The sequence below is a fragment of the Myxine glutinosa genome, chromosome 13 (assembly GCF_964187855.1).
Source record: "Myxine glutinosa chromosome 13, kmMyxGlut1.1, whole genome shotgun sequence".
NCBI lineage: Eukaryota > Metazoa > Chordata > Myxini > Myxiniformes > Myxinidae > Myxine > Myxine glutinosa.
The window spans coordinates 88643373-88665937 of NC_136273.1; the positions used below are offsets into that span (position 1 = coordinate 88643373).

The following is a 22565-nucleotide window of genomic DNA, read 5'->3' on the forward strand; positions in this document are numbered from 1 at the left end:
GTCTTAAAGTATTTTAATTACAAATTAGAGGTGCATACGATTGTGAATCAAACAAAGACGGGTGAAACAAACTCCTAATTGAACTTTTTCGCAATTTTTTATGCCTACTTCCGCATCCGGAAGATGGCGGCCTTCATTGAGTGATTTGGTTTCTGAAATATTTTTTCAAATGCTCGCATCTCATTGGTTCCGGTGTTTGGTGACGATTTTCGTTGAAGATAACCAGGCCAGTGCGGGCCGAGGTTGGTCTTAAAGTATTTTAATTACAAAATAGAGCTGCATAGGATTGTGAATCAAACAAAGACGGGTGAAACAACTCCTATTGAACTTTTTTCAAATTGTTATGCATACTTCCGCATCCGCAAGATGGCGGCCTCCATTGAGCGATTTGGTGCGTCACAGCTTCGGAATTCTCAAGCCAAGGGATCCAGCATAATCTGGTTTTCAACATAATACGTACGCATTTATTCACACCGGCTTCGCCGGCTATAATGATAATAATTTAAAAAAACATTCTGCATGGGTGTCACTCCTACCCTGAAAGTTTTGTCCCAATCGGACATGTGGTTGTAGAGAAAAACAAGGTTTAGCCCGTACGGACGGACGGACAACCCTAAAACATAATGCATCCGGCCACCTTCGGGGGCGGAGGCATAAAAACCATTACACTTTGGTGCAATTGTACACTAAAGGTCTCAGGTTCGAATCAGAAGCCTGAAGACGGAGGGGGGAAGATGATGATGATAAAATTTGTATATTGCCGCATGACACACTTGCTTCAGTATGTTAAATCTTGCACCTTGCAATGGTCAGAGAAGTCCACAGTGTTCAGGTGAACGTCAGAGGGGTCTCGATTTACTTGCGAAATATTGAAAACTTGAGCGGTGTTCAAAAGAGAAAATAAATCCCTGTTAGTTTTCAAAAGATTTCGCCCTCATCACCAGAAGACTAGATTTAAAATGAAGTACAGTAACACAAGAAACCACAAATACAACTTTATTATTCACACAATAAATACACTGTATGGAAACATGCCTGGAAAATGCACACAAGGTGAGCGAACCCAGGAAGTTCTGCTCACTTTTGAAGAGTTGTTGCTAATGGGCAGCGGAAGGGTAAAAACACTGGGACCAAACAATGAATTGTGCAAACATTGTCAACACTCCACATTATCACACGAGACATAAAATGTCCATGGTTAGAATAGAACTGATGACGAGCAAGTGCAGAAAACGAAAAAGGGTGAAGGGGAGGGAGTATGGAAATCGAGGTGTTCATCAGGTTAACTATCCTAATCTGCAAAACTTTAGATATTTCTGACAATGTCAGCATCACTCGTCATGGTTAGGCATACATCATCTCTGCCATGGTGGACATTTTTTGGGGGAGGTAGAGGAAGTTCTCAAAGTATCCCGAGAGGTCTTCTATGGTTGTATCATCAACGACGCGGACTTGTTCGGAACACGAACGCGGCGGGACAACGTTCTGCGCCGTACGTCCTTGCCTTTCCGCGCCTGTTGTTCCCAGGTATCGGCAAGGTGCATCCATCACTCCCGCAGCCTGGAGGCTCTCTCTGAGACCCGTGAAGCAATACACGTCTTCTGCTGGACTTGTGGACGCGTCACAGTCTTTGCGTGCCGTTTCGGAGAGCTGCTGGAAATCTGGCAGGCTTTGCATCGAGCGAGGTCGGAACGCATCGCTGTGTTTAGCTGTGTCTTCTGGCACGGCCGAGGGTGAAATGCCCAAATTTGCGTGCTGAGATTGCTGTACTTCAACTGCTGCAGCTACTGATGTTCTACCCTGACTACACAAATCAGAACTTTTGATCGTGCTACTGGTGGATGCAAGTTCTGGGGAAGCGGACATGCTGAAACCAGGGTACTGTTCAGACCATCCGCTCTGACAAAAACTTGTCTTGGCTTTGGGCGGTGTTGTGCTGAAGTAGGTGAATTTTGGTGGGTGCAGGATTGGAGATTTGGAGCGGCGTCTTCGCGGACGAGAGAGGGCAGATCGGCCACCCTTCCTGAGAGGATAAGGAAGTACATTAGTGTCTTTAAAACAAACTTTCGTTTTTTTGTTAACAAAAGAAAAAGCACTTACTAATCTTCACAACCAAAAAGCTTCAAGAACAAAGTTGACGAGAGTCATTACTTTCAACACCAAAGGTGGACGAAGGTTACGTATTCACCCCAGTCTGACTGTGAGGACGATATTTAAAAAAAGTCAAGGACGGATTCGGACAAAACTTGGTGGACAGGTTGGGTGTGTGACGAGGACGAATCGATTCGATTTTGGTGAAGATCCGGATCTGGATTCAGATATGAGAGTGTTTTAAATTTTTAAAGTCATTCTTCACCATTGAGAGATGGGGCCAAAAACGGTTGTGGACGGATTATGAGAAAACTAGGTGGACGAGATGGGTAGGTGATAAGAACAAGCCCATTCGATTTTGTTTAAGATCCAAATCCGGCCTATCAGTGCAATTAAAAAACGTCAACTGTTCAGCCTGGTGGGGCTATGTGCTCACCATGTGCCGTTCTAGTTGGCTATCGTTTTGGACGACTCGTTCCAAATTTGGACAGTCATGAAAATTAATCGGATGGAACATATAAAAGAATATCCGATTCGGGTCTTTTATTTCAGTTCTGCCTTTAAAAAGGGAAGTGTATATGACTAGCTTCATACAACAGTATGTGAGTGCCGGGGGCATTCAGAAAATAATGTTTATCTCGGGAGCCCTTGTACGTAGTATGTTTTGATGTCCTGCCACCACGTACTCGGTCAACAAAACATGCAAACAGCACCTCGGATTGGCCTGTTTGGTGTTCCTGCTGATGAAATAGCCAATAATGATGGGATGTCAGGTTGAAATCCTTAAAATACATTGTACACCACTCCTTTCCTATTCCATCTCGAGGCGATGCAGGACGTCATCACTGGGCACCGAAGGGGGCTCGGCAATGACGCACGCTGAAAGGGAGTACTGTACTCAGTTTTCACTCTGGTTTCTTGCTTTCTTATTTTATTTCCTGTTTGTCCGGGCGATATCTCAGCCATCCTTTGAGCTAGGAAGCTGAAATTTCGGCACAATAGTGAGCAAGTACTTTGTCAAAAACAGTATTTTTTGTTTTTTGATTAATGAATTAATTGATGAGTTATTTAATTATTAGCAATTAATTAAGAACTTATACATTTCCTTTCTCTTCTGGGCATTATCTCTGGCACCTTTTGAGCTAGGAAGCTGATATTTGGACATGCCAATGACCAAGTGATTTGGCTGCAAAGGCTATTTTTGATTTATTGATTAATCAATTAATTAATTATTCGATTAATTATTTAATTATTCGATTAATGACTACTTTTTTTTTTTTTTTTTAGTTACAGATTCTGATGAAATGGTGGTGGTTTATGTATTCTATGAGCCAATTGATTAACTATTTCATTGTTTTATGATTATTATTTATTTATTTCCATTATTAATCATTTATTTATTTTCTTTCACATCTGGGCAATATCTCAGGCACCTTTTGAGCTAGGAAGCTAATATTTGGACATGACAGTGACCAGGTGATGTGACCATAAAGGATGTTTTTGATTTCTTGATTAATCATTTCACTGATTAATTATTTATTGATTAATCAATTAATTATTTAATTTTTTATTCATGCCTTATTTAATTAAATTTCTAAAAGATACATCTTCGGATGAAACACTAGTGGTTGAGTTATGCTATTAGCCAATTGATTAAGAAAATATTTTATGATAATCTTTTATTGATTTTAATTGTGCAATTAATCAATCAATTATTGTACACCTCTCCCTCCCAATGCACTCTCTGTGCTGCAACAACAACAACAACAACATGCATTTTAAAGGCCATTTTCCCTGCTAGAGCGGGGCTTAGCCTTGCGGTCCCCATGACAATCTTCTCCATTTTGCCCTATTTTCTGCATCTCTCCTTGTTAACCCCCTTGCCCGCATTTCTTCTTCCACCATCTTTAGCCAAGTCTTTCTCGGTCTTCCCCGTCCTCTACTTCCTTCTACATTAACTTCCATCACTCTTCTCAACCAGTCACTTTCATCCTTCCTCAATACATGACCAAACCATCTCAACCTGTTCCTCTTCACAGCATCAATCACAGGCAATATTCCCATCATCTTTCGCAATTCATCATTTGTCTTCCTCTCTCTCAACGATACTCCGCACATCCATCGAACCATTCGCATTTCCACCCTTTCCAGCCTTCGTTGCTGCTCTACGTTCATTACCCATGTCTCACTCCCATAAATCATAACACTTCTCACACATGCAGCATACACCTTTCCCTTCAGCTTCAGCGACACTCTCCTCCTCATCAGCATGCCACTCAGTTCCCGAAACTTCTTCCATGCACATCTCACTCGAGCAACCGTTGCCGAGTCTGATCCACCTTCTCCATTCAGCATGTCTCCGAGGTAGCAAAATGTTTTCACACCTTCCAGCTTCACGCCGTCTCCAAGATCCAACTCAACATTTCCTCCATCTGCAGCTCCCTCTGCGCACACCTTACATTTGAATGTAGCTGCCACACTGGTAAATGACCCTCTCAGACCACTACATTTTTGATGAACCCACTCAGCACACATTGTACATTGAATGGAGTTCACTCCGACACCCTTCCTGCACACAGCACACGGCCACTTCCCAGTTCTTTCCACCTCACCACATGCTTTACCACTTGCCATCACCTTTGTCTTTCCGATATTCACCTTCAGACCTTTTGTCTCCATACATTCCTTCCACTTGTTCATCTTTTCCTTCAGTCCATCCATACTTTCCGCAATCAACACCAGATCATCTGCATACAACAACTCCCACGGTAAACCCTCCTTTACGTTCTGAGCCAGCACCTCCATCACAGCTACAAATAGTAGTGGACTTAGTACCGACCCCTGATGCACTCCCACCTTCACCTCAAACTCACCACTGTTCCCGTCCTTCGTCCTTACAGCTGTGCGTGCTCTTTTGTACATTGCCATCACCACTCTGATCAACCATTCCTCCACTCCTAACTTCCTCAATGCCCATGTCAATACTTTGCGTGGAACCCTATCGAATGCTTTCTCCAGATCAACAAACCCAAAAAACAACTTCTTCCTCTTATCCATGTACTTGTCCTGCAACTGCCTCACAATGAAAAGCGCATCTGTCGTTCCTCTTCCTGGCATAAATCCAAACTGCATTTCGTCGATCTTCACTTTCTTCCTTATCCTCCTTTCCAACACCCTTTCCAATACCTTCATTCCATGCTCCAATAACTTTATCGCTCGGTACGAGCCACACTCCAGAGGGTCACCTTTCCCCTTGTATAGAGGGACGAGGGTACTCAGTTCCCAATCCACTGGAATGCGGCCTTCTTTCACCACCAGATTACAGATCTCTGTCATTCTCTTCACACCCCAACTTCCTGCTGCCTTCAACATATCTCCCACAACTCCCGTCGGCCCTCCCGCTTTTCCACTCTTCATTGCTTTTATCGCTTCCTCAACTTCCTTCTCAGTTATCTTCTCTGCCGGTCCTAAAACTGGGTTACTCTCTATGTTGCCATCCCATTCATTCTCTGTATTCAACAGCATTTCCATATATCTTTTCCATCTTCCTTTAATTCCATCTGGGTCGACAACGATTTGTCCCACTTCATCCTTCAAGCAACTCACCCCCATCACATCACACCTCTCTTTCGCTATGTGCTTTGCAATCCTGAATACTGCTTTCTGACCCTCTTCCGAATCCAAGCGTTCTCCGAACAATCTCTGTGCTGCACTGTGGTATATTTAATTATTTGGCATGGGGGGCGGTGTACTTTGAATGTATCTTTACTTGTCTTTCATGTTTGCTTTCTTGTTTGTCCGGGCGATACGTCAGCCATCCTTTGAGCTGGGAAGCTGAAATTTGGGCACAATAGTGAGAAAGTACTTTGTCAAAAATAGTGTTTTTGGTTTTTTTGATTAATCAATTAATTGATGAGTTACTTAATTATTATCGATTAATTAAGTACTTATATATTTCCTTTCTCTTCTGGGCATTATCTCAGGCACCTTTTGAGTTAGGAAGCTGATATTTGGACATGCCAATGACAAGTGATTTGGCTGTAAAGGCTATTTTTGATTTATTGATCAATCAATTTATCGATTAATTATTTAATTATTCGATTAATGAATAAATTTTTTTTTTAAAGTTAGACATTCGGATGAAATGGTGGTGGTTTCTGTGTTCTATTCGTCAATTGATTAATTATTTAATTTTTCTGATTATTATTTTGTTTTTTTCATTATTAATCATTTATTTATTTTCTTTCTCATCTGGGCAATATCTCAGGCACCTTTTGAGCTAGGAATCTAATATTTGGATGACAATGACAAAGTGATTTGGCTGTAAAGGGTATTTTTGATTCATAAATTAATTATTTGATTTTATTTAGTAAAGATTAATTTAATTACATTTCTAAAAGATACATCTTCGGATGAAGCACAAGTGGTTAGTTATGCTTTTAGCCAATTGATTAAGAAAATATTTTATGACAATCTTTTATTGATTTTAATTATGCAATTAATCAATCAATTATTGTGCACCTCTCCCTCCAAATACAGTCTCCATGAGCTGCACGGCGGTATTGCTGGTGCCAGAGGCGCCCCGGCAATGCCGCGCTGGAAGATATTTAATTATTTGGCATGGGGGCGGTGTACTTTGAATGTATCAATACTTGTTTATTTCCTTTCTCATCTGGGCAATATCTCAGGCACCTTTTGAGCTAGGAAGCTGATATTTGGACACAACAGTGAAATCTCTGACACACCTTCAACAGCTCTCCCTACCTCTTCCTCCTCTTCCACATCTTACCCTACCCCTCCCCCCCCTGTTCTGGACCCGATGCTCCCCCTTCCTCTTCATTAACGGTATGGACCTCAAACATCCGGGGCCTTCGCTCAAACTTGACTGACCTCTCCATACAGGTTGCTTCTGACAAACCAGATGTGATCTGCTTAACAGAAACTTTCCTCCTTCATGATGTCTCTGATGCCTTGGTATCTCTCCCAGGTTACTCCCTCCTCCGGTATGATAGACCTGAGCCTCGTCCTGGAGGTGGGGTTGCTATCTTTATAAAAAACTCTCTTCCTCACTCGCCCTCCACTGCCCTCTCTCCACCTCACCCCCAGGAATACCTTTGGCTACGGCTTCCCCTTCGCTCCCACCTTTTGTTCATATGTGTGTTGTACCGTCCACCAATCAGCGATGACTCCATCTACATCTCACTGTCTGATAATATGAACCAACTTCTATCTACCCATCCCAACTCTCTCTTCCTCATATGTGGTGATTTCAATTGTCACCATGCCAGTTGGCTGGGTGTGGGTACCTCTCTCACCAGCCATGGCTCTTCAGAAAAGGACTTCTGCGACTCACTGGGACTGACACAATCTGTCAATTTCCCGACCCGGATCTCAGTCAACGGAGCATCTTCTCTTCTGGATTTGGTTATGACAAACTTCCCTGAAAATGTCTGCTGCTCTTCTTCTGCTCCAATCGGCTCTTCTGATCATGTGCTTGTCAAAGTGGACATCTCTCTGACCATTCTCAGAGAGCCTCCTCAGCGTCGACGAGTCTGGCATTTCACTCAGGCCAACTGGCACGGTCTTCAAGCAGCCATCAATCATCTGGACTGGTCTCCCATCTCTACCGCCTCTGACATCAACTCATCCTGGGAATTCTTTCAAAGTAAATTGCTCTCTCGCATGCACAGATTTATACCATCTCGTCTTCAGTTGTCATACCCTTCCTCCCGTCCATGGTACACGGAATCTTGTGGTGAGGCTGTTGCCCTGAAACAACTTGCTTTCGTCTCCTGGAAAGCAAATCCAACGGAAGGAAATCTCATTTCCTTTCACAAAGCCCAAAACAAGTGTGTGTCCACCCTCAGGAGAGCCAGGAAACAATATCTCACCATTCTCAAGACCGAACTCTCTTATCTGTCTCCCTCTTCCAAATCCTGGTGGCGTCTGGTCAAATCTGTTTCTGGTGTTTGTTCCCCCTCCATCCCCTCCCTCACCTCAAACGGCTTAACGGCTGACTCCGCACGTGAAAAAGCTGAATGCCTCAACTCTGTGTTTGCCTCTAAATCTTGTGTCCCAAACCCATCCCTCTCTGTACCCACCGTACCCAGTCATACCCAGCTGCTCCTGGACTCTGTGTCCTTTCCTCCTGACAAGGTGGAAAAGTTTCTGTCAACCCTCGACTCTGATTCTGCAACTGGTCCTGACGGCATCAGCCCACGGGTCCTAAAATCATGTTCTTCTGCTCTTTCACTCCCTCTTTCTGTTCTCTTCACCCTCTCTTTTGCTCAAGGTCATCTGCCATCTGCTTGGAAATCAGCCAACATCACCGCTTTGCACAGAAAAGGTGCAAAAACAGATCCCAGCAACTACAGACCAATCAGCCTTCTCCCAATTATCAGCAAAGTCATGGAATCCATCATTGCTTCAGATATTAAATCTTTCCTCTTCTCCAATGGCTTGATCTCTGATCATCAATTTGGTTTCAGACCTGGTCACTCTACTCTGGACATGCTGCTTCTGCTTTCTCAACAATGGATGGAGGTCCTCAACGCCAAACAGGAAATTAGAGCTGTCTCCCTTGACATTTCACGTGCCTTCGATACGGTCTGGCACCCTGCTCTGCTCTCCAAACTCTCCTCCTTTGGTATCCATGGAAATCTCCACACATGGCTGGCGGACTTCCTCTCTGGTCGTAGTCAACGTGTGGCCCTGAATGGGTTTCTCTCATCTCCTCTTCCTGTTCAGGCTGGAGTTCCCCAAGGTAGTGTTCTGGGCCCTGTGCTTTTTCTGGTCTTCATCAATGATCTCTCTGACTCTCTTGAAAATCCTCTCTATCTCTTTGCTGACGACTCTACTCTCTGTCGCTCCATTCCTCATCCCTCAGATCGGCAGTCTGCAGCCTCCTCACTCTCTGCAGACCTGGACAAAATCACAGACTGGTCAAACAAGTGGAACATGTCTTTCAATCCTGACAAATCTCACACTCTTACAATGTCTCTCCGAAAGGACCGACTGGACAACCCTCCCATCTACTTTCTCAACAATCCTCTCCAAGAGGTTCTGTCGCTCAAGCTTTTGGGTCTCACTATCTGCCATGATCTTTCTTGGGAAAACCACATTTCCAAGCTGGCCTCCAAAGCCAGTCGCCGACTGGGCATCCTCCGTCGTGCAAAGTCCTTCCTTGGCACACCTGAGCTCCTCACCACATACAAGGCTTTCATCCGCAGCTCAATGGAATACTGTTCCCCCCTCTGGGCTGGTGCTCCTGCCTCACACCTTGCTCGGCTTCACGCTGTTGAGGCCAAAGCTTTCAGAATCATTGGAATCTCCTGCGATGTAGTCAACGCCGAGGGCCTTTCACTCTCTCACCGCAGGCAGGTTGGTGGTCTTTCTGTCTTACACCGACTCCTCTCCGGCCTTGCTCCCCCAGCTCTCTCTGTGCTCTGTCCCCCCAATATTCCTTCAGGTCGCACAAGATCTGCCTGCAACCCTCTTATGGTTAAACTGCCAAAGTCTAGGCTCTCTGCTCACCTTCACCCTTTCATTCCCCTTTTCTCCCGCCTCTGGAACAAACTCCCCCACTCCCTTCAATCCCACTCCTCCCTCCAGGTCTTTAAAACAGCTGTTCACCACCATCTCTTATCTTCCCCCATCGAAAACCTTGATCTTTTCTACCCCCGGTAATTCACCCCAGAGTCCTTGCAGTGTTCATATGTTTTAATCCTCTCCCACCTCCCCCCAAGTCCTCCCGATGTCCCTGCTCTCAAATGTTGTGTTTGTGTCCTTCCCCCTCTTCCCCCCCTCTTTTGTGTCCTTCCCCCTCTCTCCCCATCTTGTCTGCCGCTCCCCTTGTTTTTTGTGTTTTGTGTGTCGGTTTGTCTTTTTGTGTGATTAATGTTAGCTCTTTCACGAGCCTCGATGTTGTATACCAAAAAAAAAAAAAAAAAAAAAAGTGATGTGGCTATAAAGGATATTTTTGATTTATTCATTAATCAATTCATCGATTTATTATTTAATTATTTATTTATTTATTTCTCGATTAATGACTCCTTTCATTGATTTTCTAAAAAATACAGATTTGGATGAAACACTGGTGGTTGAGGTATGGTCTTCGCCAATTGATTAAGAAAATTATTTTATGATCATTTTTTATTGATTTTAATTACGCAATTAATCAATCAATTATTGCACACTTCTCGCAATACAACAACACAACAACATGCATTTTAAAGGCCATTTTCCCTGCTAGAGCGGGGGTTAGCCTTGCGGTCCCCATGACAATCTTCTCCATTTTGCCCTATTTTCTGCATCTCTCCTTGTTAACCCCCTTGCCCGCATTTCTTCTTCCACCATCTTTAGCCAAGTCTTTCTCGGTCTTCCCCGTCTTCTACTTCCTTCTACATTCATTTCCATCACTCTTCTCAACCAGTCACTTTCATCCTTCCTCAACACATGACCAAACCATCTCAACCTGTTCCTCTTCACAGCATCAATCACAGGCTCTATTCCCATCATCTTTCGCAATTTATCATTCGTCTTCCTCTCTCTCAACGATACTCCGCACATCCGTCGAACCATTCGCATTTCCACCCTTTCCAACCTTCGTTGCTGCTCTACGTTCATTACCCATGTCTCGCTCCCATAAATCATAACATAACATAATCATAGCATAACTTCTCGCAATACCATCTCTAATACAATACCGCTGCACGGTGGTATCGCCACGCGTCAAAGGCGCACCAGCAATGTTGCGCTAGAGGATGTTATTTATTTATTTGGTATGGGGGCGGTGTACTTTGAATGTATCTGTACTTGTTGATTTGTCTAAAAATGGTGATATTTGTGTAAAATGCATCTATATCCCCTCATTTATTGACACAGCTCAAATATAGTCGGTGTTAAAAAAAGGGGAGGAGGCAGTTGAGGGGAGACAAAAAAACAACTTTTTTTTGTTAATATTTGAGCTGTTGCTAGTGCTAGTGCATTGCAATCCAAGCAGGACATCATCATTTCGGACGACTAGGGGACAAGGGAGTAAATTTTTACCTTTCCGGCACAAATGATCAAAAACAAGACCAGAAGTGAAAATATATTCCACAACATCCTCAAATCAAATCCTTGTTGATACAAAGAAGTGCAAAATAGAATCAAATTTTGTAGTACATTGATAAAGATAAAGATAAAGATAAAGAATACATCAGATAAAGAATGTTTGTTCAAAAAGGAATTGGTTTTTCGACATTGGCTAAGACATGACGGTGTTATTGTCTATATTTAGTTCTCCCATGCAAAAAAACAAGCATCGATATTTAACAAGACACAAAAGGTTAGGAAGTGGATGCAAAACCACTTTTTAATTTATTTTCCCTCAGCTACATTATTCTCTGGAAGTTCCCAACATCAGAACATTATCCTCTGAAAACCAATAATAACGGAATATATCCCATCCTGCCTGCGGCCATGCAATCCATCCTCTTGGCCCTGGTAAAACAATCTCTCATCCTCAATCAGTATCACCACAGACTGGTCAAAACAAGATAGAACGTTTCAAATTGGTGTTCACCTCCAAATCTCATGATGGGGACAAAGTGGGATGGCTCGTGTGCATCTTACTCCCTCAAATCCAGTTGGGAATGCACTTTGTGCCTTCTTTCTTTACCCTCCCCCCCCCCCCCCCCCCCCGAGATGTTAAAGCAAGACCTGTCCAGCATCGACCCTACATCGGTGACGTGCACAAATGGTGTCGGTGTCCGAGTTCTCAATTCCTGCTCTCATCTGTCTTCACTCTACAGCCTGTCCTTCTTTGGCTGTCTCCCGTCTGCCTGGAAGTCAGCAAACATCACTCCATTTCTACCTTCATGACATGTCCTGGAACGCTTCATCACCACAGACATCAAGTCTTTCCTCTTTTCAAACGACCCAATCTCTAAGTATCAGTTTGCATTCTGTTCCAGTCAATCATCGTATGAACATCCCACTTGTAGGAGACAGCAACTGGATCTGCCAGATCTGTACCAGATCTGCCAGAGACATCCCACACTGTAGCACTCTACGGATCTGGAATTGATTATACTAGGGCATTGCCCGTACGTGGGTGCCCGTTCCTTGCCAATGCCCGTACTATATATATATCTAAAATTATATCCCCCCCCCCCCCTCTATTTACATGAAATGGTTTGGTCCAAAGCGAACGGCTTGCGAGTACGGTGACAATCCCCCCCCTCTATTTACATGAAATGGTTTGGTCCAAAGCGAACGGCTTGCGAGTACGGTGACAATCCCCCCCCCCCCCCCCCTCTATTTACATGCAATGGTTTGGTCCAAAGCGAACGGCTTGCGAGTCCGGTGACAATCCCCCCCCTCTATTTACATGCAATGGTTTGGTCCAAAGCGAACGGCTTGCGAGTCCGGTGACAATCCCCCCCCCTCTATTTACATGCAATGGTTTGGTCCAAAGCGAACGGCTTGCGGAGTTTGGTAAAGAAATCGCCATAGCGCGGTAACTACTCCTCCGATTAATATGAAACCTTGAAAAGGCACGTAATGGCGCACACGCTCGCTCTGACATCGGCCACGCCTACGCAACAAAGCGTTCTGTGATTGGCTGCCGGAAGTGAAGTCTTCACTGTCCGGAAGTTCGCAAATCGCAGTTAGGATGAATCGTTTTAATTTAATCGCAGTTTGAATTCGTTTTAAAACGTAGTTTAACGGCAACATAGTTTTCCAACGTGAAATAAATGAATACGCTGTCAAATGTGCCGTCCGAGGCAGAGTCTGATCGCCACGTTCGGCACACGTGATAGCTCGCTGCTCTCTGATTGGTTGAAGCGTTTTTTGGACATAGCTCGGTAAGTACTTGTCCGATTAATTTCAAACCTTGAAAAGGCACATCCTCGGGTCCCCAGCAATATACCTGGCAAGTTTCAAGTATATCAGACCCGTGGTTGTCGAGAAACAGCGGTCACAGACACACAGACACACAGACACACAGACACACAGACACACAGACACACAGACACACAGAGATTGCTGGAATTATAGATAGATTATGCTAGTCTGCCAGACGGAACACGTCTATCAATCCAGTTTCCGGGTTCTTAGTGGCAAGACGCCATTCTTTTGTGCAATGAACGGCTTTCTTGAAAGTTGTTGATGCCTGTTCCGCTATTTAAATTTTTTTTAAATCGTTCCTGTTAATTACCCTCGCCAGAGGAGAGGGTATTGCATTTGAGTCTGTTTGTTACTTGCAAAATCGAAGATTTTTCAGGTATATTGGTCAGTTGCGTTTGTGGTTCTGTCTGTCTGTCTGTTTGTTCGTCTGTTTGTTTGTCACCGGCCTACAGGTCACAATTCGAAACCGATAGTCACGAAACTTCACCAAGTTGTACAGGTCGTTCCAATTGAGAAGCCTATTGTTTATGGGGTCAAAAGGTCAACACAGGCCAAAGGTCACCAACTTTGCCAAATTTCTAAAACACTCAATTTTCATTCGATTGACTTGAAATTTCAAGAGGACTTGCATATTTGGTCACTGAATTCAACCAAGTATATTTGAGGTCAACATAGGCCAAATTTCTAAAATCCTCAATTTTCATCCGATTGACTTGAAAATTGAACAGTATTTGCACATTGAGTCACTAAATAGGGAAACTAAATATTTTTGAGGTCAAAGGTCAACTCTAGGTCAACCTGACAAAATCATCATTTTTCATCTGAAAAATCGTCACTTTTCTTCCCGTTGACCCGAGCTTTGATCAAGATTGTCAATTTTAATCTTGATGAAATGGACAATTTGCTGTATCAATGGAATTTTTTTTTCTTGGGGGTGGGGAGCGTATTTGGCAAGTATCGTGCTCCGCATGACATCTTCTTGTTTGTTTGTTTGTCCGCACATAATAAATACGATTTTTTCTGCAACTGTTGGTCCGATTGACAGGAAAATTTCACCATAGGTGCAACTCCACTTGTAGAATTTTTAATGATAATTATGATGTCATAGGTCACGTGGTTCGGCCGCCATCTTGGAAAAACCGAAACACTTTGCACCTCTATATCTCCGAAAGCGCTGAATAGAAAAAATTGAGACATTGCTCATTGTAAAGAACTCTCCATGTGGAAAAACATCTGTGAATGATGATGTCATAAGTGCCTCCAATATGATGTCATAATTTGACAAGTACAAAACATCATCCGATCAAGATGAAATTTCTTGAGCATAATCTCGGAATAAATTAGTGGAGAAAAAAAAAATGATGACATCATCGGTCACGTGGTTCGGCCGCCATATTTGTTTTAACACAAAAGCCTTAAAAACCACTGAAAATACTTCCTGGCGAGGGTTTGCAATCTCTGATTGCTCTTTTTCTTGTTTGTTGATGTAATGTATTTGCACGTCTTGTTGAGTGACCTCACATGTGCATTTGTGCTGGGTTTTGTGTGTCCTTGTCTAGATCACGTGCTCTTGTGGGCCTCATTTGGATCTGTTATTGCATTTCCTCCCCTTCCTTTATTCCTGTTTCTTGATTCCCCGAGCCTTCATTTTATTTGTTTAAAAAAATAATCCATGGCAGATCTCAGTCTTCCCCTGCTGTTCTGGAAGGAACATAAAATGAACCCACCTATCTAACTAGTTCTATGGTAGGCCAATGAAAGAGTTTCACTAACTCTCGAACGTCTTGGCCTCAACATCAGCCATGACCTCTCTTGGACTGAACATATAGCCAAACTTCCCTTGAAAGGCAATTACAGACTGGGAATATTCCATTACTCCAGGTCTTTATTTGGAAAATAATAACTACTCACAGCCTACAGGGCCTTTGCCAAAGATCAATGGAGTACTCTCGATTTTTGAATGGGTAGACCGACTCCTCAGCATCACATCTAACTCTTCTGGATTCTGTGGGATCTGTGGGATCTGAAGCTCAACGTCATCTGCATCTCCCATGATGAGGCCAAAGCGCAAGGCATGTTGCTCTTGCATTGTAGACACGTCGATGGCCTCTCACTCCTCAGCTCCTCCTGTATAAACTCCCAAAATTCAGGTTTGAGATACCAACATTCTGATTCTGATGTGTCATACTCCTTTATTCCTCTTTTATCACATTTGCGGAATGGCCTTCCAGAGACCATTCAGATGGAGACCGAGACATGCATACATGGTTATAAGTAAATTGTACACTTTTCAAAACATAAATAATTAATTTACTTTAAAACTGAACCAAACATTATATTTTGAGGCATTTTGTCCCACACAGCATTTCCAACAAGACAACTCGGCGTAGGACAGCATACCTCGTCCAACTATCCGCAGGTGCTGGCGGTAACACCGGATTTGCAGCAGTGATCTTCTCCTGAGGACCGGTTGTTGCCTGGTCGGACCTGCAATGAGAAAGAAAAATGTATCACCGGTCACCCTCACGAGATCACCATCTCTTGAGGGAAATCTTCTCCAGTCGTACCCACCCGTCGGTGTCAACACGTAGTTTTTTGAAAGCTGCTTGCAGGCAATAATCGTCGGTCTTCAACGTACATCTGTCTGCCTCGTTTGGCGGACAAGTCCTAGGTGTTCGCGGTAGCGCCGGAACGTGCCGGGGATTCGGGACTCGAGCTCGAGGTCTCTCTCCTCCCGCCATGCAGCGCAAACCCTGTTTGTAAGTACAACATCAAAATGAATGGTGTGTGCGTGTGTGAAATGTGGAAATATCTTGGAGATCATTTCATCCAATGATTGAAAAGCCCTGTTGATGACATTTTATAAATATAGACATGACATTTATATATTTTATATAAAAGGGTTGGCGTCAGGAAGGGCACCCGGCCATAAAACATTGCCTCAAAAAGGGAACCATGACAATTACAACGACATTTGGGCAGGGTACAGCCCAAAGTACCCCTTGGGGGACCTCACTCCCTCTTGTCAAAACTCAAGGTGGGGAACCCGATCGAAGCAAGGGTGGAAATCACTCCATTTATGATGACGAAACGTCTGATGCCCGACGTGGAGATCGGTTTCTGAGGTTTGGGACATGGAATGTCGGGACAATGACAGGGAGATCAGGAGAAGTGGTGGAAGTATTGCTCAGAAGAAGAGTGGACATATGTTGTGTGCAGGTGACGAGATGGAAGGGAAGTGGTGTGAGAATGGCATCGGGTGGGCAGGGACAAAATACAAGTATGTGTGGCAAGGGTGCCCGGAAGGCGTGCATGGTGTTGGTGTTCTGTTTTCTGAGGAGTTTGTAGACAGTGTGGTGAGTGTGACTAGAGTGAGTGAAAGGTTGATGATGGTGAAAATGATGATCGGAAAGCTCTTGGTGAACGTCATCTCGGGATATGCTACGCAGGTCGGTCGGAGCGATGAAGAGAAGGACAAGTTCTGGTGTGCAATAGAGAAGCTGATGGAAAACGTGAAAGATGAGGAAGTTGTTGTGGTAGGAGGCGACCTAAATGGACATGTGGGAAGGAGTATGGACGGTTTTGAGGGAGTTCATGGGGATTACGGATATGGTGCGAGGAATGGAGAAGGTGAAAGGATTTTGGAGTTTGCTGATGTAGCTGGTTTGTTAATTTGTAATACTCAGTTCCAGAAAGGATAATAAGCTTGTTACATGCACGTCAGGTGGGTCGACGACAACGGCGATGTAGGTGATCCTGGGGGAGGAGTGCGTCGGCGAGATAGGGGGAACTTCCGGGACACAAATGTGATCCTGGGGGAGGAGGCTGTTTCGCAGCACCACTTGGTTGTCTGCAAAATAAGGGTGAAAGGTGCGAGAAGAGCTCGGCGGGTTAAGTACCAACCGAGAATGAAGGTGTGGAGGTTGAAAGAGGTGACGGTGAGGGAGGCATTAAAAGAGAGGCTGAGTATGGTAGAGGATGATGTGGTTGAGCTTAAAAGTGGTTGGAAGTCAATGAAAGATAGTCTGTTGGGATCCGTTGGTGAGGTATGTGGATGGACAAAAGGACCACTGAGGCACTCGGAAACATGGTGGTGGGATGATGAAGTTGGAAATAGGATTGATGAGAAGAGGAAGAAGTTCAAGGAGTGGCAGAAGGCGAAGGGTACGGGGGCAGAAAAGGCAGAGCATGAAAGTTATAAGGCAGCCAAGAAGGCCGCAAATAAAGACGTAGCAAAGGCGCAGGAAGCATGTAGGAAAATGTTCGGAGAACACTTGGATTCGGAAGAGGGTCAGAGAGTGGTATTCAGGATTGCAAAGCAGATAGTGAAAGAGAAGTGCGATGTGATGGGGGTGAGTTGCTTGAAGGAAGAGGTGGGACAAATCGTTGTGGACCCAGATGGAATTAAAGGAAGATGGAAGGGATATATGGAAATGCTGTTGAATGCAGAGAATGAATGGGATGGCAACATAGAGAGTAACCCAGTTTTAGGACCGGCAGAGAAGATAACTGAGAAGAAGTTGAGGAAGTGATAAAAGCAATGAAGGGTAGAAAAGCGGGAGGGCCGACGGGAGTTGTGCGAGATATGTTGAAGGCAGCAGGAAGTTGGGGTGTGAAGAGAACGACAGAGATCTGCAATCTGGTGGTGAAAGAAGGCCACATTCCAGTGGATTGGGAACTGCGTACCCTCGTCCCTCTGTACAAGGAGAAAGGTGACACTCTGGACTGTGGCTCGTATAGAGCGATAAAGTTATTGGAGCATGGAATGAAGGTATTGGAAAGGGTGTTGGAGAGGAGGATACGGAACAAAGTGAAGATCGACGAAATGCAGTTTGGATTGATGCCAGGAAGAGGAACGACAGACGCGCTTTTTATTGTAAGGCAGTTGCCAGAGAAGTACATGGAGAAGAGGAAGAAGTTGTTTTTTGGGTTTGGTGATATGGAGAAAGCATTCGATAGGGTTCCACGTGAAGTTGTGACATGGGCATTGAGGAAGTTAGGAGTGGAGGAATGGTTGATGAGAGTAGTGATGGCAATGTACAAAAGAGCGCGCACAGCTGTAAGGATGAAGGACGGGAACAGTGGTGAGTTTGAGGTGAAGGTGGGAGTGCATCAGGGGTCAGTACTAAGTCCACTACTATTTGTAGCTGTGATGGAGGTGCTGGCTCGGAACGTAAAGGAGGGTTAACTGTGGGAGCTGTTGTATGCAGATGATCTGGTGTTGATTGCGGAAAGTATGGATGGATTGAAGGAGAAGATGAACAAGTGGAAGGAATGTATGGAGACAAAAGGTCTGAAGGTGAATATTGGAAAGACGAAGGCGATGGCAAGTGGTAAAGCATGTGGTGAGGTGGAGAGAACAGGGAAGTGGCCGTGTGCTGTGTGCAGGAAGGGTGTCAGAATGAACTCCATTCAATGTACAATGTGCGCCGAGTGGGTTCATCAAAAATATAGTGGTCTGAGAGTGTCATTAACCAGTGTGGCAGCTACATTCAAATGCAAGGTGTGCACAGAGGGAGCTGCAGATGGAGGAAATGTTGAGTTGGATCTTGAAGACGGCGTGAAGCTGGAAGGTGTGAAACACATTTTGCTACCTCGGAGACATGTTGAATGGAGAAGGTGGATCAGACTCGGCAACGGTTGCTCGAGTGAGAAGTGCATGGAAGAAGTTTCGGGAACTGAGTGGCGTGCTGACGAGGAGGGGAGTGTTGTTGAAGCTGAAGGGAAAAGTGTATGCTGCATGTGTGTGAAGTGTTATGATTTATGGGAGTGAAACATGGGTAATGAACGTAGAGCAGCAATGAAGGCTGGAAAGGGTGGAAATGCGAATGGTTCGGTGGATGTGCGGAGTATCGTTGAGAGAGAGGAAGACAAATGATGAATTGCCAAAGATGATGGGAATAGAGCCTGTGATGGATGCTGTGAAGAGAAACAGGTTGAGATGGTTTGGTCATGTGTTGAGGAAGGATGAAAGTGACTGGTTGAGAAGAGTGATGGAAATGAATGTAGAAGGAAGTAGAGGACAGGGAAGACCAAGAAAGACTTGGCTAAATGTGGTGGAAGAACAAATGCGGGCAAGGGGGTTAACAAGGGGTGATACAGAAAATAGGGCAAAATGGAGAAGATTGTCATGGGGACCGCAAAGCTAACTCCTGCTCTTGCAGGGAAAATGGCCTTAAAATGCCTGTTGTTCTTGTGTTGTTGTGGGTGGGTGTATATATATATATCTCTGATGCGTCAAACTCTGGTACTGAGCGTTGGTGCTGCCGAAGTAGTTTCTTGGCGAGGGTCATGGTGGGCTGTTTGCCATTGCCTTCCCAGTAGCAGTTAGGCTAACAATTTGTAACTTGTTCAGGGTGCCGGTGATAGCTCGCCTACTCTGAGCGAAGGACACCGTGGGCTTTTTAACTACCAACAACTACCGCAAGCAGTTGGGATACGCAGTTTAATGTCCATCCGAGGGACGACGCACACATTGATAGACGACCCTGCCTGTGAAGCACCAGGATAACAGATTATAGCTGAGTTGGGATTCGATCCCAGGCTAGCAACTTCGAGGTGAGTTTGCCTACCTCTAGGCCCTAGAGGTAATTCTCGGGGCTCATCCATCCTACCAGCCATATATGTCGATACATATGATCATTTTATTTAACAGTTATCTTAGGCTCATGGAGAAGTTTGTACGCGTGCAGGACAAATACATTGGTACACATCACTATACTTTAACCCGAATTACATTTAAATTAGTGGACTATAGATAATACATATGGTACATATGGGATTTGAACCAGGGGTCCCTCGATTGTAGGGCAGATGGTTAAATGGGAACAGGCCCAGTCAAGAGCCAAGAGTACACAGCACCACAAAGGAGCACCACAAAGGAGCACCACAAACGTGCACCACAAACGAGCACCACAAAGGAGCACCACAAACGGGCACCACAAAGGAGCACCACAATCGAGCACAACAAACGAGCACCACAACGGAACGTGCACCACAAACGAGCACAACAAACGAGCACCACAACGAAACGAGCACCACAAAGGAACGTGCACCACAAAGGAACGTGCACCACAAATGAACGTGCACCACAAATGAACGTGCACCACAAATGAACGAGCACCACAAACGTGCACCACAAATGAACGTGCACCACAAATGAACGTGCACCACAAATGAACGTGCACCACAAATGAACGAGCACCACAAATGAACGTGCACCACAAATGAACGTGCACCACAAATGAACGTGCACCACAAACTGGCACCACAAACGGGCACCAATCCCCTGACTCCGCTAAATTTGAACGAAACTTGTAAACAACACACACAGCACGTACGGACGTACCCGACTGACTGTCGGCAATGAGTGACTCATCATGCCTTGGCTTCGCGTACATTCTACATTTTCTAACGGCCGTTTTGCCCACCTGTGCTGAGGTACGCCGGAGACCAACAGAACAAACGATCTTCTTCAATCCACGTTAAAGCATCCACTCAAAGTCGACCCATCCGCCACGGCCTAGAACGCGCGCGGCCCGAACGCTGACGTAATTGCGTTGCTGAGATCGACACTGCGCTATGCTGACGTAAAATTGTTTACAAAACGAAATGACGTCATCACGTCGACTGATAGATATGTGTTTTGGCCGATATTATTTTACGATCTCTTGCGCATCACATCTCAAACTTTAGGATCATTATGTAATTACGAGAACGCTGGACTAATGGTTTTTTTAATAAACAAAAAAATAACCGAATTAAACGGTCACGTGTTGTTGACGTTGCAGCTACGCCGACTGCGCCATTCGGGAAAATAAAATCCTTCGCAAGTGGTATGATACCTCAGCATCCATGAATGATGTACAAGTGGCCTACTCTGTTTTTTTTTATAAAGAATAATATTTAAATACGTCTGCTCAAACAAGTTGAAGATGTATATTCAAATTACGCATTTGGAACATAACGGATGGTTAAATTATGGAACCACGTACTTCACAACAGTCATTCTTTAAGAAAAGTAAATAATTTCGACTAATTTGCCAGAAGTCAAGTTTAAAAACCAAAAAAACTGCGTGCATTATGTGGTATCAGTGGAACGTCGTAGATCTGTGAAATCGTTTTATCAAGGGGGCGTGGCCTAGGACTTCGGCTTTGCCGACAAACTGTGTGCATTACGTGGTGCCAGTGGAACCTCGTAGATCTGTGAAATCGTTTTATCAAGGGGGCGTGGCCGAGGACCGAGGCTTTGGTTAATCGTCATACCGACAACTGCATGCATTACGTGGTGTCAGTGGAACCTCGTAGATCTGTGAAATCGTTTTATCAAGGGGGCGTGGCCGAGGACCGAGGCTTTGGTTTGGTTAATCGTCATACCGGACGTGCTTGCTCGTTTGGTTCGGATTCGGTTTGCTTCGACGCATTTCTCTTCTCTGGGCTTCGCAGACTTCATCTTTCCAGCAATCGCAGGCATGACGTTCAAGATGTTCACGGAACGAACCCGCACGTACTCGACAAGCTGCTGCTTTTGTTTCCATGTTCGCACAGGTACCATCGTTCTCGGAGCGTCGTACATGGTAAGGCGTCTATCCCCAACCCCATCCCTTATTTTATCCGTGTTTCTCCTCCACTTATAAACCCCGATTTATTGTCACGTGGTCCCTGTTTCCGATTGTTTATTTATTTTGGGGGATATTAAGCCGGCTGTTCCATACGCTCGGACCCGCTGCGGATTGTCCTTTTTCCGGGTTGTTAATTTGGTTTTCCGTTGACGAATCTATGATTTTCAATGATTTTATTTTTTTGATTTTCTGATTTTTTTAGGGTACCTATTGACAGTTCGGTAACATAATCCTGCACAGTGGGTATTGTATTGGGGTCTCTTGTAAACCAGAGTACATATCCCGATTGGTGGGTAATGAGAACAGGTCGCTTTCTGCTGAATTGGCTGTCGTGGAACATTGTTTGCCGATCAGCAGAGTTGCCTTGACTCATCAGCTTCATGGTTATTTAATCCCGTTGTTCATGCTGGTCGGCTGTTGTTGGGAGCTTCATCAGGTCGTCAGAAAGCTTCAAGCCTGATTTGCTGTTTCCCCATGGTGTCTAATGGCAATGCAGAAGAACTAGCAGGAGTGCCCGGTGGTCGTCCGGTGGTCTGCCTGATGGTCCGCCAGGTTGTCTCCCGGTGGTCCGCCTGATGGTCCGCCAGGTTGTCTCCCGGTGGTCCGCCTGATGGTCTGCCAGATGGTCCGCCAAGTGGTCCGCCAGGTGGTCTGCCAGGTTGTCTCCCGGTGGTCTGCCAGGTTGTCTCCCGGTGGTCCGCCAGATGGTCTGCCAGGTGGTCCGCCAGGTTGTCTCCCGGTGGTCCGCCAGATGGTCCGCCAGGTGGTCCGCCTGATGGTCCGCCAGGTTGTCTCCCGGTGGTCCGTCAGGTGGTCCGCCAGGTGGTCCGCCAGATGGTCCGCCAGATGGTCCGCCAGGTGGTCCGTCAGGTGGTCCGCCAGGTTGTCTCCTGGTGGTCCGCCAGGTGGTCCGCCAGGTGGTCCGCCAGGTGGTCTCCCGGTGGTCACCTGGCATTGCCC

General features: G+C 45.0%; 2 protein-coding genes across 2 annotated transcripts in view; one reads left to right on the forward strand and one right to left on the reverse strand.

Moving 5' to 3' along the window:
- Positions 1-980: 980 nt before the first annotated feature.
- On the reverse strand, positions 981-20565 carry OSER1 (oxidative stress responsive serine rich 1). The gene is made up of 4 exons (XM_068134808.2): positions 20415-20565; positions 15556-15737; positions 15385-15471; positions 981-2023 (listed from the first exon to the last, which is right to left on the reverse strand). The coding sequence occupies exons 2-4, from the start codon at positions 15723-15725 to the stop codon at positions 1345-1347; spliced, it is 936 nt and encodes a 311-aa protein (XP_067990909.1). The 5' UTR covers positions 15726-15737; positions 20415-20565; the 3' UTR covers positions 981-1344.
- Positions 20566-21213: 648 nt separating this feature from the next.
- LOC137439102 (lysosomal-associated transmembrane protein 4A) overlaps positions 21214-22565 on the forward strand; it is a 40604-nt gene continuing 39252 nt past the window's right edge. The window contains exon 1 of the mRNA XM_078767765.1: positions 21214-21560. Within this exon, the coding sequence (XP_078623891.1) occupies positions 21456-21560 (105 nt within the window). The 5' untranslated portion in view covers positions 21214-21455. The remainder of the gene's footprint in view (positions 21561-22565) is intronic.